At 50.9% G+C, this 13137-nt stretch overlaps 5 protein-coding genes across 6 annotated transcripts; 2 read left to right on the forward strand and 3 right to left on the reverse strand.

The window, feature by feature from the left end:
- Positions 1 to 240: 240 nt before the first annotated feature.
- LOC117582982 (prolyl 4-hydroxylase subunit alpha-2) lies at positions 241 to 2437 on the reverse strand. The gene is made up of 9 exons (XM_034271104.1): positions 2234 to 2437; positions 1997 to 2148; positions 1776 to 1932; positions 1400 to 1718; positions 863 to 1339; positions 729 to 791; positions 592 to 667; positions 436 to 525; positions 241 to 383 (listed from the first exon to the last, which is right to left on the reverse strand). The coding sequence occupies exons 1-9, from the start codon at positions 2410 to 2412 to the stop codon at positions 244 to 246; spliced, it is 1653 nt and encodes a 550-aa protein (XP_034126995.1). The 5' UTR covers positions 2413 to 2437; the 3' UTR covers positions 241 to 243.
- A 1253-nt stretch (positions 2438 to 3690) lies between these two features.
- On the reverse strand, positions 3691 to 5704 carry LOC117583469 (prolyl 4-hydroxylase subunit alpha-1-like). Its single transcript, XM_034271777.1, has 7 exons — positions 5473 to 5704; positions 5118 to 5405; positions 4858 to 5060; positions 4226 to 4800; positions 4121 to 4171; positions 3890 to 4055; positions 3691 to 3830 (listed from the first exon to the last, which is right to left on the reverse strand). The coding sequence occupies exons 1-7, from the start codon at positions 5682 to 5684 to the stop codon at positions 3772 to 3774; spliced, it is 1554 nt and encodes a 517-aa protein (XP_034127668.1). The 5' UTR covers positions 5685 to 5704; the 3' UTR covers positions 3691 to 3771.
- A 53-nt stretch (positions 5705 to 5757) lies between these two features.
- LOC117583470 (prolyl 4-hydroxylase subunit alpha-1) lies at positions 5758 to 7814 on the reverse strand. The gene is made up of 8 exons (XM_034271778.1): positions 7595 to 7814; positions 7398 to 7537; positions 7193 to 7343; positions 6764 to 7094; positions 6248 to 6703; positions 6132 to 6179; positions 5909 to 6074; positions 5758 to 5837 (listed from the first exon to the last, which is right to left on the reverse strand). The coding sequence occupies exons 1-8, from the start codon at positions 7783 to 7785 to the stop codon at positions 5773 to 5775; spliced, it is 1548 nt and encodes a 515-aa protein (XP_034127669.1). The 5' UTR covers positions 7786 to 7814; the 3' UTR covers positions 5758 to 5772.
- A 249-nt stretch (positions 7815 to 8063) lies between these two features.
- On the forward strand, positions 8064 to 10091 carry LOC117583407 (prolyl 4-hydroxylase subunit alpha-2). Its single transcript, XM_034271693.1, has 5 exons — positions 8064 to 8303; positions 8354 to 9485; positions 9551 to 9607; positions 9668 to 9833; positions 9889 to 10091. Exons 1-5 carry the CDS (start codon positions 8122 to 8124, stop codon positions 9984 to 9986), a joined length of 1635 nt encoding a protein of 544 aa, XP_034127584.1. The 5' UTR covers positions 8064 to 8121; the 3' UTR covers positions 9987 to 10091.
- Positions 10092 to 10197: 106 nt separating this feature from the next.
- LOC117583408 (prolyl 4-hydroxylase subunit alpha-2) lies at positions 10198 to 12404 on the forward strand. 2 transcript variants are annotated; one of them, XM_034271696.1, is made up of 6 exons: positions 10199 to 10976; positions 11057 to 11244; positions 11329 to 11489; positions 11557 to 11994; positions 12054 to 12222; positions 12312 to 12404. In XM_034271696.1, exons 1-6 carry the CDS (start codon positions 10489 to 10491, stop codon positions 12332 to 12334), a joined length of 1467 nt encoding a protein of 488 aa, XP_034127587.1. In that variant the 5' UTR covers positions 10199 to 10488; the 3' UTR covers positions 12335 to 12404. The 2 variants fall into 2 exon arrangements, with proteins under 2 accessions (XP_034127585.1, XP_034127587.1); XM_034271694.1 differs by lacking the exon at positions 12312 to 12404 and having other exon boundaries at positions 10198 to 10976; positions 12054 to 12296.
- The last annotated feature ends 733 nt before the right edge of the window (positions 12405 to 13137 follow it).

Below are 13137 nucleotides of genomic sequence, written 5' to 3' on the forward strand. Positions count from 1 at the left end.
ACTTAAAACAAAAACAGTTGACAATTGTAAGCGGGGAATGAGAAGAATGCGTAATGAAATAAAGAACTTGGAAAGGGGTTCCCCAGTTTCTGGAGGGACCTCAGGCAATCACTGCTGTTTGATTCATGTGATGATTAAGGGGAAAGTTTATTTAACCATATTTATATCTAAATTTCTCTATACACATACAAATAACTACAATCTCATTGCTTAAAGCTAGACATGGACTCAGAGGAGTGGCGTTTAACTAGATTCTTTCTTTGCAGCTGCCTTCTGCTGTTTGGCCAGCTCCATGATTTGGCCAAAGGTGGCCACAGAGTCATCCCACAGCAGGCAGGAACGTCGATCGGACTGCACGAACTCCCGAATCCAGCGATTTTGCACTGAAAGGAACATGTAGAGATCAGGAATCCTTCTAGAGATGCATTCACTTACCCCATTTAGATCCAGCAATGATGGGACAGGCACCATGCTGTGTGCGGGTATCCCCTCCGCCTGCTGCATGCAGGTTGTACCAAAAGGCGGCTGTGGCGGAAACAATTACTCTAGTTATTACATGTGTTTCAATTGGGCAGAGGATCCTTTGGGTACCTGCATATTTCTTGGGACGCAGGTGCTGCTTCAGATGGGGGAACGCAGTGCCGCCGCCCTGGGCCACATCCGAGAGCTGTTCGAGGAGAAGTTTCACTTGAGAAAGGGCTAATCGAAGAGTTACTTTCTTTACTTACGTAGAAGAGGACTGTTGCAATGCGGTTGCCCATCTCGGGGGCAGAGACCAACTTATAATCAAACTGCGGAGAACAGGAGAGTGTCAAGAGATGAATCTCTAAAATGTTAAGAACTATTTTGTGCTGAAACGTACGGCATTCTGGGTAAACCAGTCCATGTGCTGGGCGTAGTGTCCGCCGATGCCATAGTTGGCGAACTGGTGATCCTCCGCATAGTCCATGTTCAGGTTGGTCATGTCTTCCACGCGACGGTCGATGGTCTGCAGCACCTGATGCTCTGTTTTTGGGATGAAGGTGATCTGGCTGGTGCGGACATTGGACACCACCGACTGCTTGGTGCCTAAGACCGTTGCCCGGCGGATCTTGTTGGTCGTCAACTTCCTGATAGTGTCGATCTCGCTCTGGTAAATCACGTCGTGGTAGAGCACCAGCAGGGGGTCATGGCTCAATTCTTCCGCTTTGAGGGGCGCCAACAAGAGGAAGGGATGCGTCTCGGTCATGTAGCCGCAACGCAAATGCCTCTCCTCTCCGGCTGTGAGCCTGCGGTGGCCGCTGCACGTCAAACTGTACGCCTGGAACTCGTCCAGCTGCGAGGGATCCTCGGGTATGGGCTGGAAGACGCTGGATCACTACGAGTCGAATCTTGAAAACCTTCGAGCTCTCCGACTTACGGCATGTTCTTCTATGATTTTGGACTCATACAAGCCATCTGTTCCTGCATGGTTCCGCATGAATTGCTCGTAGTTTCTGGCATGTTCCTCGCTGGCTGGTTGTAGGTTCAAAAGCTCCTGGTATGTGCCATTTACTCCCAGGAAGTCGCCCAGTTCCGCCTTGGCCTGTACGAGCAGGGCCAGAATCTGGGGGTGGAGTTCGGGTTGCTGAGGCAGGCGCTCTTTCGCCTCCAGTAGCCAGGCGTGCGCCAGTCGCGGGTGCTGATCCCTCAATGCCAAGCGGGCAATGTCCAGGCAGTGCTCGGGGCTAAGATGTGTACTAAAGAGCAAAGAGACCATTCAGCAAAGGCCAATTGGATGAATATCGGTTTCTCACCCATGGTTTACTCCATCCAGGATACCTTTGGCCAGGTGCTTGGCCTCCAGTCGGTAGACGAACTGCAGTCGGAGCAGGCCATCGATGGCGCCCTCCAGTTCGCTGGCATTGGGCATGGACGGACTACGTCGCAGCTTCAGCAGCCGCTCCAGTGGCTCTGGACAGGAAAATAGGTCTTTAATGGAGTTTGAACCGCTCAATTGATTGGTCGCGTCACCCACTCTGGCCCGTGTCGGCGTCCATGAGGTTCTCCACCCGCCGCCAGTCCACCGTCAGTCGCTTGCTGAGCAAATATTGGTTCAGAGGACTCTCGAAGTATGTCGTGCCCCAGTGCAGGGCCTCGTTGCGCTCCTGCTCGAACTCCCCCAGCCGCCTGTCGGTGCAGATTGAGTTTTCCGAGATTCGATTAGTCCCTGCCGAGTCATGCTCGATTTGCCACGCCCCGCGCTACCACTTACGCCCTCAGGAAATCCAATTTGCTCTGATTATCGGCTACAAACTTTTGCATGTGCTGCAGCATTTTCTGCTCGTAGCCAAACACCTTGGTCATCTCGTGCACGGAGGAGTAGAACTCGGCCCCACAGGCAGGGAAAAGGACCTGCCAGAGGGCACCCACCAAGAGCAAAGGTAACATCATCCCGGAGCGATTCAACGCCGACTGAAACGACTTGACCTCTGCGCACTAAAGAGCGACTGAATATTAGATAATTCGTAAGATGTCAGAGGCTCTGCCTCGGACTCTGATTCGAAACCTGTTTTTGCACGCACCCAAAGAAAGCCAGCCCGGGGTTCATTGAGCCGGCAACTGGTTTTTATTTTTGCTTAGATAATAACTAATGGCAAGGCAGAGAGATAGAGATGTGTTGTGATTAGAATATATACATTCTTCTAAGAGCGAGATTTATAGAGAGAGATGTGCTAGCTACCTGATGGCATCAGAGCATAAGATGTCCCAACATTCCTCTCTGTCCTAACATTGGCCATTTTATTTGATTTTTACTTTTATATTTTTATATAATTTATGGTTGTTATGTTTTAAAATTGATCTCGTGGGTTTTCTAGTATTAGATTGATTGATTGGGGTTGAGTGTTTTTACCAATTCGAAGAGCTTCGTCACTTGACTCTCCCTGACCACATTCAGCACTTCGTAGAGCTCCTTTTCGATGGGATTTAGCTGCTGGTAGCCGCTTAGTGTGGCACTGAGCCACTTCTCGGCGAGATCGGGGCGATCCTTGTCGACTGCGAACAGAGCTAGCTCCAAGGAATCCAGCGGACTGTATATGGATCGGTTAAGGCTCTCTCATCGCTCATCTTTGAATCGAATTCTTGAACTTACTCGAGCTGAACTCCTGCCAGAGGTGCATGGATGAGGTCTTGCATGGCATTCCAGTATTCAGTTTTTGGAATTTGTGGCATCAATGCACGCATCTTGGAGATTTGCTCTAAGCGAAGGGCACAGATCTTGTGAAGAGGAGAATATGTGAATGATTTGTGAGCCTACCTGTGCCCAAGGGCTGCTCGATGAGCCTGCGCCAATTTGTCCAGTCGAAGTGCATGTGGTGGATCAGCTAATAGCTGTGAAGGGGATTGCCCAGATACTGCTCCCTGTCTGATTCCGCTTCCATTTCTTTCACTCTCATCAAAGCAATGTAACTGGGAATGGATTGCCTATGCTCAGCGTGTTCTTTTTCTACTCCAATCTGATACCTACCGACGCATCAAACTGATCTTTTTCCGGAGCACACTGCCATAGTCCGCCATTTGAGCCATCAGCTTCTTCTCCACAGTTATCAGCTCTGCAATGCCCGCAGTGGAATATGAGCCCCGCTCAGCGTTTGCCTCCGCCCAAAAATTGATGGAGAGAGCCATTAAAACGAGACCAAGTCGCAAGGAAAACCACATGATTGATGGCAAGGTGCAATTCTGCGATGAATAATGTATTGCCAAAGTGGAGCGAACAGAATTATGCATTAGATATGGGTATGAAAGGAAGTGCTATCGATTACACGGTCTGCGGAAGGGCTGCGACAGCTCGTCTATCCACTTGACCAGGGCTGAAACGGAGAAAAGAGTTTCTAAAGGATACCTATCTCAAGTATTAATAGTTACGTACCCCACTTGGAACCTCTAATTATGGGACATGATGTATGGACAGTGTCCATTTCGCCCCGTCCTCGATCGTCGAGGTTGTACCAGAGAAGAGCGTCACCTTGTCGGGGTTGGACGGAGATATTTAGAAAAGGAAAAAGCGTGGCACCTCCTTGAGGGACATCACTGAGCTGCAGAACACGAACATTTCAGAGAATTTCAATCCAAATCAGATCACACTCAACACTCGACGTACATAAAACAGAATGGTGGCTATTCGGTCTCCTATTTTGCGCTGCTTGAGAGCCTAAAGAAGAAGTTCTTGATCAGAAATTAGCCCAACTTCAGGCATTTACTTCACCTCTGGGCTCTCGAAGTGGTCAACGTGGGGATAGTAGTGGCCACCGATCCCATAGTTGAGCATCTGGTATACCTCCGAGTACTCCATCTCGAAGTTTGTCATGTGCCCAGCCCTCCGCTCCAGCCGCTCGATCACTGCATTGCTATTGGACTTGAACCAGACAGAGTTCGAGGTGCGTTTAGGGTCGATTGTTGGCCTCAGAGTCTGCTTGTTGTAGGTCATGGCCCGACGCTTCATGTGGGGCCTGGACAGATTTCGGAGCGTCTCCGATTCCAGCGGTGTGATGACGTCATGGTAGAGCACCATGTAGGGCGAGTGCGAGAGAATCTCCGTCTTGAAGGGAGCCAGCCGCAGGAAGGGCGTGACTGTGGTGTTGTAGCTGCAAGTCAGGCGGTGCATGCCCCGATACGGACAGCCTCCACGACAGCAGAGCTGCAAGGTAGTCAGCTGCGGATTGGGTTTCTCTAGCGGCAGGTCGTTGGAGCTCGTCATCAGCATCTCCACCCTATCACGGAGTCGCCTTAGATAGGGTTTGGGATCCCGATCAATGGCCTCCAAAGCGTCCTCATAGCGATCTGATTGGACGATTTGTTCTTGGCGGGAAATCTTTGGCAACTGACTGCAAAACTCACTTAGTTTCATCAGTCCTTCGATGTACAGCTTGTGCGTTTGGGAGACATCGAAGCCAAGCAGCTGGTAGCTCTCTCCTGCCTCCTCTGATGTCTGTTCGTATAGGCTGAGAGTCTGCTCCAGCCATGGTAGCGCCTCGTGGTATCTGTACCTCCTGTACAGTGCCCTAGCCACAGTGAAACTCTCCAGGGTGGAAAAGCTGGTCCTGCAAAGGACCCCAAATGAATGAGGAAAGAGATCTTTCTGGCATGAATGCGCCTACCCATGTTGAACGCCATCAAGCACGCCGGAGACCATATCCTTAAGCTGCAGCCGATAGATCTGCTGTATCCTCTGAATGCCGAAGGAGCCCTCCTCCAAGTCAGAGGCACTGGGGTAGTGGGGCCGTGACTCCTTCAGGAACAGCAACTGGCTCTTGCCCAGGGGCTGCTCCATCAATTCCAGCACGTGTGCCCAATCCGTCTGCATGTGTCGAAGGAGACGAAAGTGGCTGAGGAGATTTCCTTGCATGCTGTCCCTACTATAATGCTTCATCATGTAGTTCGCTATCCTAAGGGGAGGAAGGGAGACTGAAAACCTGAAACCTTTATCATGCGTAGGCGGAACCCTTAACCCACCTTCGGATAAGATTGATTCTAGCTTCGAGAATGTCAATGTAACTGTCCAGCTGGAAGAGCAAATCCGCATTGAACTCCAGGAGATCCTCCATGGCAACAACTGAAGTGGAATAAAGCTGTTCAACCACTTCGCTCTCTTCTAGGTTCTGTGATCCACCATCCCGGAAAACCACTACAAAAAACCAAAGACGGAGGAGACTTCTGGTCAACATTGTCTCTGGAGTGCTACTGACTAGAGAAGGAGAGTTAAGGCAGGGCAATCGATTGGTCATGAACCAGGGGCATGGTTCTCTCCTTTATTCACTGCTCTCTCAGGCAGGGCCGTCGAAATAGTTGGGGAAGCCTATTTTTCCACTTGGCCATAACTGTTTGGTTGGTGGGGAGAAGTGAATGCATCGGTAAATCAATTTGGTTTCGGTGTTGCAGCAGATCTTACTCCATTTGGAGCCGACGATAACTGGGCACGCCGAGTGGGAGGTGGAGGACATGCCGTGCCCTCTATGATCCAGGTTGTACCAAAACAAAGCTGATCCCTTCTTGGGCAGCACCGACAGGTTGATCAATGGAAACACTGTAGCGCCACCCAGGGGCACATCACTCAACTGATTGAATCAAGAGAAGACTCAGATTCCTTCCAAGTAAGGACAACATATACTCACGTAAAACATGACTGTGGCAATGCGATCGGGGAGATGTGGATCGGAGCCCTAAAAAAAGTGACAATCAGTGGGGGTTTTCGGTTGTTGGTTGCATCAATCAAGAACAAAGATCTCACGTCCTCGGTAAAATAGTCCGCGTGCTGGGCATAGTGGCCGCCAATGCCGTAGTTGATAACCTGTAATGGCTCCGAACTATTGAGATCGAGGCTGGTCATGTCCTCTGTCAATATTTCCATCCTGCTCACTACGCTGTGGCTTAGATCGCTGTCGCGGTCGAGCCAAACGAGTTTTGTGGTGCGGTGGGGATCCTCCGAGTTTTCAGTTTCCGTCACATTGTGGCTTACCGACCGAACCAGGTGCCCCTTTGCCAGCGACTTTAGTGCTAGCACTTCAATGTCCGAGAGCACATCGTGGTACAGCACCACATAGGGATCGAGGGAAAGCAGCTCCATTTTCAGCGGCGCCAGCCGGAGGAAGGCCGTGGCCTTGGAGTTGTAGAGGCAGTAGAGTCGGGACCCCCGACGGCACTCGCTGCTGCAGCAGCGAAAGTAGCTAAACACGTCTTCCATCTCCTAATCGATGGATTCCTTCGGATAAGTGAGGCTCTAAGAAGCGGCTCTTCCTCCACTCACCTGACCCTGTGGCTCTTCTCCAATGCGAACGCTCATTTCCAGCCGAGTGAGAGCTCGTTTCAAGTTCTGACTCTCTGGATACCTCTTCATGGCTGCCATCATCAGGGCAAGAGGCATTTCCTTGTCCGCACTCAAGTTATCCAACACCTCGACGTGCAGCTCGTAAAGGCTGTCCGATGACAGTCCCTGCTGCTCATACAAGTCCCAGTTGGCCTCATCCGCCAGGTATAAGTCCAAGGCCACCGAGATACAATCTTTTGCCACGATATATTCCTCTGCTTCCACCAGATACTTGGCCATGGTATGGACCTCAAAGGCGGTGAGGGAGTAACTGAACATGAATGAGTTCTATTACAATTACACCACCCGACACCAGAAACCCGACACCCGACATTCGCTTCAATACAAACTAAAAAGTGCAACACTCACTTGTGCTGTACTCCCATGAGGAGTCCCCTGGCCATATCAGAGCCATTAACGTTGTAAATTAACTGAATGCGGAACAACCCATTAACGGCTTCCCTCACATCCTTGGCAGTCGGCAATTCGGAGTGTAAGAGACTAAATGCTGTAGCTTGAGCTGGGGGAAAGGGTTCCCAATAAATGGTTCTTCAATGATTCGAGTTGAACTGACCTTCTCCTGGCTGCTGCTCTAGATGCCACAAAATGTTGGCCCAATCCGTTTGCATGTGTCGCATGAAGGGAAAACTGGATAGCGGCTCGCTATCCCTCTTTTCGGCTTGTGCCATCTTCTCTTTCATAATCTCTATGTAGCTGTGGCGTGTGGTGATGGGATGTCAATGGAGTGTAAGCTCGTGAAGTGGCACTCACCTGTCGACAAGATCCACCCTCTGCTGCAACTTATCCGCGTACACCTCTAGCTGATTGACCAGCACTTGACTGTGGGTCAGCAGCTCCCCCAAATCGAATATAGACATGGCATAGTTATGGTTAAGCTTCTCCAAGGTTACACTAGGAAACCAGAGGAAGATCAGGCCCAAGAGGCACTTAAGTATTCTCATTTTCCCAACTTTGTGTAAACTAAATGCATATTTTTGTGGAGTTGGAGCACTAACAAGCGGGAAATTAATTGTTCACGCTCTGACATCCATCTCACCTCCATCTCTGATACGAGTCTACGAGTAGACTTCCCTACTTTGGTACGCTTTGTTTTTTTGGGAATGCCACAAAGTGCTGTTTGCCCCCAGTCCAGAAACCTGAAAAAAAGAAGGAGCAACCCAGCTGAGTCAATGTTTGCAGAGCTGTTGTCTGCGGCATGGCAGACAGTCTGCCTGCTATTCAATCTTTCCATTGCCATCCATGGATGGCAGTAACGATCTACCGACAGAGCAGTGAGAATGTCCAGAGTCAGAGCGGTTCTGTGGCTGCTCTTCGTGGGTGTGGGCTTGGGCCTGGTTTGCGGGGATTACTATTCGGCCATCAGCGAAGTGGAGCGGCTACTGGATGTGGAAGCCTTTCTGGTGGAACGGCTCGAAGATTACTTGGAAAAAGCCCAGCAGAATCAGGAGAACATCGAAAGGTTGGAAAGAGCAGTGTGAAATGAATGCTAACAAAGGAATGGACTTTCAGGTTTCTGCTACATGTCGAGCAGTTGCAGAGCCAACGCGGGGACATCGAGGCCTTCTTTGGCAATCCACTCAATGCCTTCACCACCATCAGACGCCTCGTCCACGACTGGAAGCACAGTGTCTTCGAGCCGGTCTTCGATACTAGTAACTTGGAGAGCTACAAACAGTCGGTGAGCGCAGGTTTGGAGAGGGCGAATATCCAGGAACCGACAAAGGAGGATTTGCTCGGAGCTGTTCGCGGCTTGTGGCGCCTGCAGGAAATGTACAAACTGCCCACAAAGCAGCTGGCGGCTGGAGTCCTGTCTCCGGCGGAGCAGCACCAAATGAATGCATCTCTCAGCGCCAGTGACTGCTACGAGATTGGACGGCATCTTTGCCAGATGGGCAAGTACTCCTATGGCTCTGAGTGGCTGCTGGAAGCGAGCAGCAGACTGAATCGGGATCCCTCACCTTTTGTGTATCCCAAGATCACAAAAGTGCAGATACTGGAGCAACTCTCCCCTGCCTTTAACCAATTGGGCAACAAGAAGCTGGCCCACAAGCTGAACAACGAGATCCTCGCTGCGGAACATGGCCATGAAGAGGCCCTGAAGAACAAGATTGTGTACGAGGCGCTGCTGGCACGAGAGAGGAGCAACAGTCCCAGGGTGACAGTAGATCCTCCACAAGAGCTTGCTCAAGGTGAGCTCAAGGTGAGCCAAGAGCTCTACCAGAGCGTGTGCCGAGGAGAAACGCGGCAGTCGCCCAGAGAGCAGCGGGATCTAAGGTGCTGGTTGAGCCACCAGGATGTGCCCTATCAGCGCCTCTCGCCCTTCAAGGTGGAGCAGCTGAACGTGGACCCCTATGTGGCCTACTTCCACGATGTGCTCAGCGACAAGGAATCCGAGCTGATCATCGAGCACGGCAAGGGGCAGGTGAAGCGCTCGGAGATCGGCCAAAGCGGAAACTCCACCGCATCGGACATCCGCACCAGCCAGAACACGTGGCTGTGGTACGAGAACAATCCCTGGCTAGCGGATATCAGACAACGACTGGAGGACATCACTGGACTGACCACGGCCAGTGCGGAGCCTCTGCAGCTGGTTAACTATGGGATTGGTGGACAGTACGAGCCACACTTTGACTTCATGGACGTACGTATTGACATTGAATCCGTTTAGCCCCTCACTTGGACTCCGTTTCCCTTCTCTCTCCATAGGAGCCCGAAAAGAACTTTGGCTGGAAGGGAAACCGCCTACTGACAGCTCTTTTCTACGTGAGTGATTGCGATTCCCATGAACCTTACTTTTCATATTCTATGCACTTCCATCTGCAGCTGAATGATGTCGCCTTGGGTGGTGCCACTGCATTTCCCTTCCTCCATCTGGCCGTGCCGCCCGTCAAGGGAAGTCTTTTGGTCTGGTATAACCTGCATCGATCCCTCCACAAGGACTTGCGCACCAAGCACGCTGGCTGTCCCGTACTCAAGGGCTCCAAGTGGAGTGAGTTATTCTAATGTTAAATTTGTCTCTGCATTAAGCAGTTCTTCTCCTCCAGTATGTAACGAGTGGTTCCATGAGGCTGCCCAGGAATTCAGGAGACCCTGTGGCCTGACCAGCGATGCTGAAAAGTTCCTCGAACTCGAAAACATGTAGTGGAATCCACTTTTCAAACTCATATCAATTTGTATCCGAACTATTTAAATGGTTAGTAGCTCATTTTGTTGAGAATAAATGCCCCTAAACATTGTTAAAGTTAAAGACCAACCTTAAAGTTGGTAGAAATGTTTTTGGTACTAGGAACGAATGAGCAAATCGTCGATGTATTTTCAGTTTAAGATTCCATTTCCATTTATGGGTGGACAGTATACAAAATGTCAGAGCCTAAAGGTTATCTAACTGCTAATAACTATTCATCAAAGAGAACATAAAAGTTGCGGCACAACTTTCTTCATATTAACGAACTTCTAGACCCCAACGAAGAGGCTGTTCTTGTGGTCAGTCCAACAGCTACCCTCAAGCTCGCTAGTCGATGGTTTGCCATTCGGCTCAAACGTTCCATAAATTGTTTCAAACATAAATACAGAAAGATTGTCATTGACCCGAGAAACCGGAGAGCAGAGTCGACAAAAGAACACAGTGGCAGCGAGATATAATTATGCAAATGCCCGGAGCTGTTGTTGGACTGTTGCGGCTGCTTCAGGTGTCACTTCTCTGGTCAACGGTGGGCTGCCACGCCAACAGTGAGGAGCAGCTGGAGGCGCTGCTGGCCACGGAAACGTTGCTCATTGATGAACTCCGAGAGTACATAGAGCGGCTGGACCAGCAGCTGGAGGAGATCAGGCGGGAGACGGCAGCTATCGAGGAGATCCACAGCCAGGTGGGCGATGGCGTAGAGGAGTACATGGGCAACCCGCTCAATGTGCTGATCATTCTGAAACGCTTCGAAACGATGTGGCCGAGACTGGAGCAACTGGCGAATGCCACCCACAACATCAGCGTGAGGGCTGACAGGGACATGGATCTGACTCTTCCCACAGAGGAGGACTACGAGGAGGCCCTGAGCAATCTACTACATCTGCAGTCGGTCTACGAGCTGGAGCCGGCAAGCCTCTCCCTGGGCGTGGTCAATGGCATGAAGCTGGGGTGAGAGTGGAGCCATTCAGAAACAAGGAAGTGGGCAAGGGGAAACGGAAAACAATCAAAAATTGTTTGCATACTTTTAGCTCAGCCATGTCCTGGAGCGATTGCCTGGAAGTGGCCATGAAGTCGGATGCCGGGGTGGCCAAGTTCTGGCTGGAGACGGCTCTGGATAAGCTGCCGCCGGCCACAAACGGCACGGACCACAGAAGCGAGCGGGAACGCGGAAAGGTTCAGATACTGGAGGCGACTCTCAACATGGAATACCGAGCGGGTTGGTTCTACCCGCCTAAATGCCTAAATGCAATTTGCCCAATTTTCAAGGAATGCCATCTTTCCCCCTCTTCGCTCTTTGCAGGAGAACTTTCCGAGGCCCTGGCAACCGCGGATGAGCTGCTGCTCCTCCGGCCGATGAACCAAAATGTGCAAAAGGCCAAGGCCAAGATTGAGCGAGCTTTGGCCAAGACCTCCGCACAGCTGCCCTCGAGCAGGGGGACAAAGACAAAGGCAAACACAAAGGTAGGTGGCTGGAATCTGGAGAGGGGACCTTTGTGCCAAAAGAGATTATTGAAATACCTTTTTGCAGAAATCTAAATCGGCGGAGCAGTTGCTCATAGAGGAGCTGTGTCGTGGAGCCACCCAGGAGGCCACGACAGGGGGCCGCTTTACGCACTGTGAGCTGGAGAGGAGCACGCCCTGGTCCATCCTGCAGCCAGGCAGAGTGGAGCTGCTCAGCTCCGACCCCTACATAGCTCTGCACCATGACGTGCTGACCCTTAAGCAGAGTGACCAGCTCTTGGGATTGATGGACTTGGAGGAGGAGAGCGGAAGAGGGGCCAGCCATCAGCCACTGAAGTTCTCGATGCTGGCCCAAAAGAAGCTGCGAACCATTCGCCACCAATTGGGGCATGGCAGCGGGGAAATGGATGCCTGGGAGGGGCGTCGCCATGGCCACGAGCACACGACCAGGCCAGAGCAGTCCGCCCGGGGACAGCACCACCAGACACGTGTCATCATGCTGAATGTGTGTACTAATTAACTGATTAATGTGTCCCTAATTGGACTTTGGGCCCTCTCTTCCAGCTCCAGGCACCCGGAATGGGCGGAGCCGTGGTCTTCCCCCAGCTGGAGCTTGGCGTGAATGTCCCACGTGGCGCACTGCTCCATTGGCGCGCTCGAACCCCGTCCACGTCCGAGATGGACTACCGCAGTCGCCAGGCAGTCTGTCCCGTGCTTCTGGGCGTTCAAGTGTGTAAGTACATCCTTATGCCCATGTTCTCTCATCTCTGACTGGCTGACCCCCGGAGGTGTCATTATTATTCATCTCAATTTCCATTGCAGCCGCGTGGACGGGACTCAGTTGAGAGGGGCTTTACATATGCATTAATTGCCGCTGGGAGAACAAAATAAAGTCAGCCTTGACATTTTATTGAATACTAGTATCAGCTTTTTATTGCACTCCACTCCACTCCACGCAGTGCAGGGAGTGGTCGATGCTCGATGCTTAATGCTTGATGGTGTCGATGTGTGAATGGACTGGGCAAATACTGGGAGCTGTCATCGTTTCTGCTTGGCTGAGACCCGGAGGTTTGTCTGTTGGCAAGAGGAAATACGAGTGGCAAAGGCAAACATCGGGTCATCCAGCAGGTGTTGGCATTAAATCAAAGGCTGCTGCGAATCAAAATAGATAAATAGTGATTTGCATTTGTGTACCCTTGCCAAAAGGTTACTTACTATTAGTATACAGAACGGCCGTTGACACCAGATGGAAAAAGTCTCCTTTAAGGAAAAACATCCTCAATGCCATTCCATTTTTTAGCTACACAGGGTATAAGGGTATAAGGGTATAAGCATATTCGTTGTCACCGCTATTCGCTGCTATTATGTTGACACTTCATTAAAGTTTCATTCCTCCAAATTGTCGGACGTTGGCATAATGAGCGCATAAACGGCGGACTGTCAATGCACAGTCGGGAGCCAATAAACCAAAAATGACATACGATGGCAGCCCAGCCCCAATCGGATATGAAATGTTAATAAGCCGCAATGAGGTGGCACTTTCCGGCACTACGAGTATGGCCAGACGGGGTCGCAGTGCAGACTTAAATATCAAACGATGCCCGTCCAATTAGTGCGGATCCCAAATCCTATCCAAGCCGCAAGACAA

This window comes from Drosophila guanche, unplaced genomic scaffold, assembly GCF_900245975.1.
Source record: "Drosophila guanche unplaced genomic scaffold, DGUA_6, whole genome shotgun sequence".
NCBI classification, from domain to species: Eukaryota; Metazoa; Arthropoda; class Insecta; order Diptera; family Drosophilidae; genus Drosophila; species Drosophila guanche.

What these genes read in the sequence shown, in the direction of transcription:
- LOC117583407 (XM_034271693.1), top strand. Translation starts at nt 8,122, where the DNA reads ATGTCCAGAGTCAGAGCGGTTCTGTGGCTGCTCTTCGTGGGTGTGGGC. An exon ending in AATCAGGAGAACATCGAAAG is followed by an intron (nt 8,304 to 8,353) that starts GTTGGAAAGAGC and finishes ATGGACTTTCAG; the next exon opens with GTTTCTGCTACATGTCGAGC. An exon ending in CACACTTTGACTTCATGGAC is followed by an intron (nt 9,486 to 9,550) that starts GTACGTATTGAC and finishes CTCTCTCCATAG; the next exon opens with GAGCCCGAAAAGAACTTTGG.
- LOC117583408 (XM_034271694.1), top strand. Translation starts at nt 10,489, where the DNA reads ATGCAAATGCCCGGAGCTGTTGTTGGACTGTTGCGGCTGCTTCAGGTG. An exon ending in AGACAAAGGCAAACACAAAG is followed by an intron (nt 11,490 to 11,556) that starts GTAGGTGGCTGG and finishes ACCTTTTTGCAG; the next exon opens with AAATCTAAATCGGCGGAGCA. An exon ending in CACGTGTCATCATGCTGAAT is followed by an intron (nt 11,995 to 12,053) that starts GTGTGTACTAAT and finishes CCTCTCTTCCAG; the next exon opens with CTCCAGGCACCCGGAATGGG.
- LOC117583469 (XM_034271777.1), bottom strand. Translation starts at nt 5,684, where the DNA reads ATGTTGACCAGAAGTCTCCTCCGTCTTTGGTTTTTTGTAGTGGTTTTC. An exon ending in ACCACTTCGAGAGCCCAGAG is followed by an intron (nt 4,172 to 4,225) that starts GTGAAGTAAATG and finishes CTTCTTCTTTAG; the next exon opens with GCTCTCAAGCAGCGCAAAAT. An exon ending in AATTAGAGGTTCCAAGTGGG is followed by an intron (nt 3,831 to 3,889) that starts GTACGTAACTAT and finishes TCTCCGTTTCAG; the next exon opens with CCCTGGTCAAGTGGATAGAC.
- LOC117583470 (XM_034271778.1), bottom strand. Translation starts at nt 7,785, where the DNA reads ATGAGAATACTTAAGTGCCTCTTGGGCCTGATCTTCCTCTGGTTTCCT. An exon ending in AGGGTGGATCTTGTCGACAG is followed by an intron (nt 7,538 to 7,594) that starts GTGAGTGCCACT and finishes CACACGCCACAG; the next exon opens with CTACATAGAGATTATGAAAG. An exon ending in TTGCCACAGTCATGTTTTAC is followed by an intron (nt 6,075 to 6,131) that starts GTGAGTATATGT and finishes TGATTCAATCAG; the next exon opens with TTGAGTGATGTGCCCCTGGG.
- LOC117582982 (XM_034271104.1), bottom strand. Translation starts at nt 2,412, where the DNA reads ATGATGTTACCTTTGCTCTTGGTGGGTGCCCTCTGGCAGGTCCTTTTC. An exon ending in GGACGCCGACACGGGCCAGA is followed by an intron (nt 1,933 to 1,996) that starts GTGGGTGACGCG and finishes TTTCCTGTCCAG; the next exon opens with AGCCACTGGAGCGGCTGCTG. An exon ending in CATTGCTGGATCTAAATGGG is followed by an intron (nt 384 to 435) that starts GTAAGTGAATGC and finishes TGTTCCTTTCAG; the next exon opens with TGCAAAATCGCTGGATTCGG.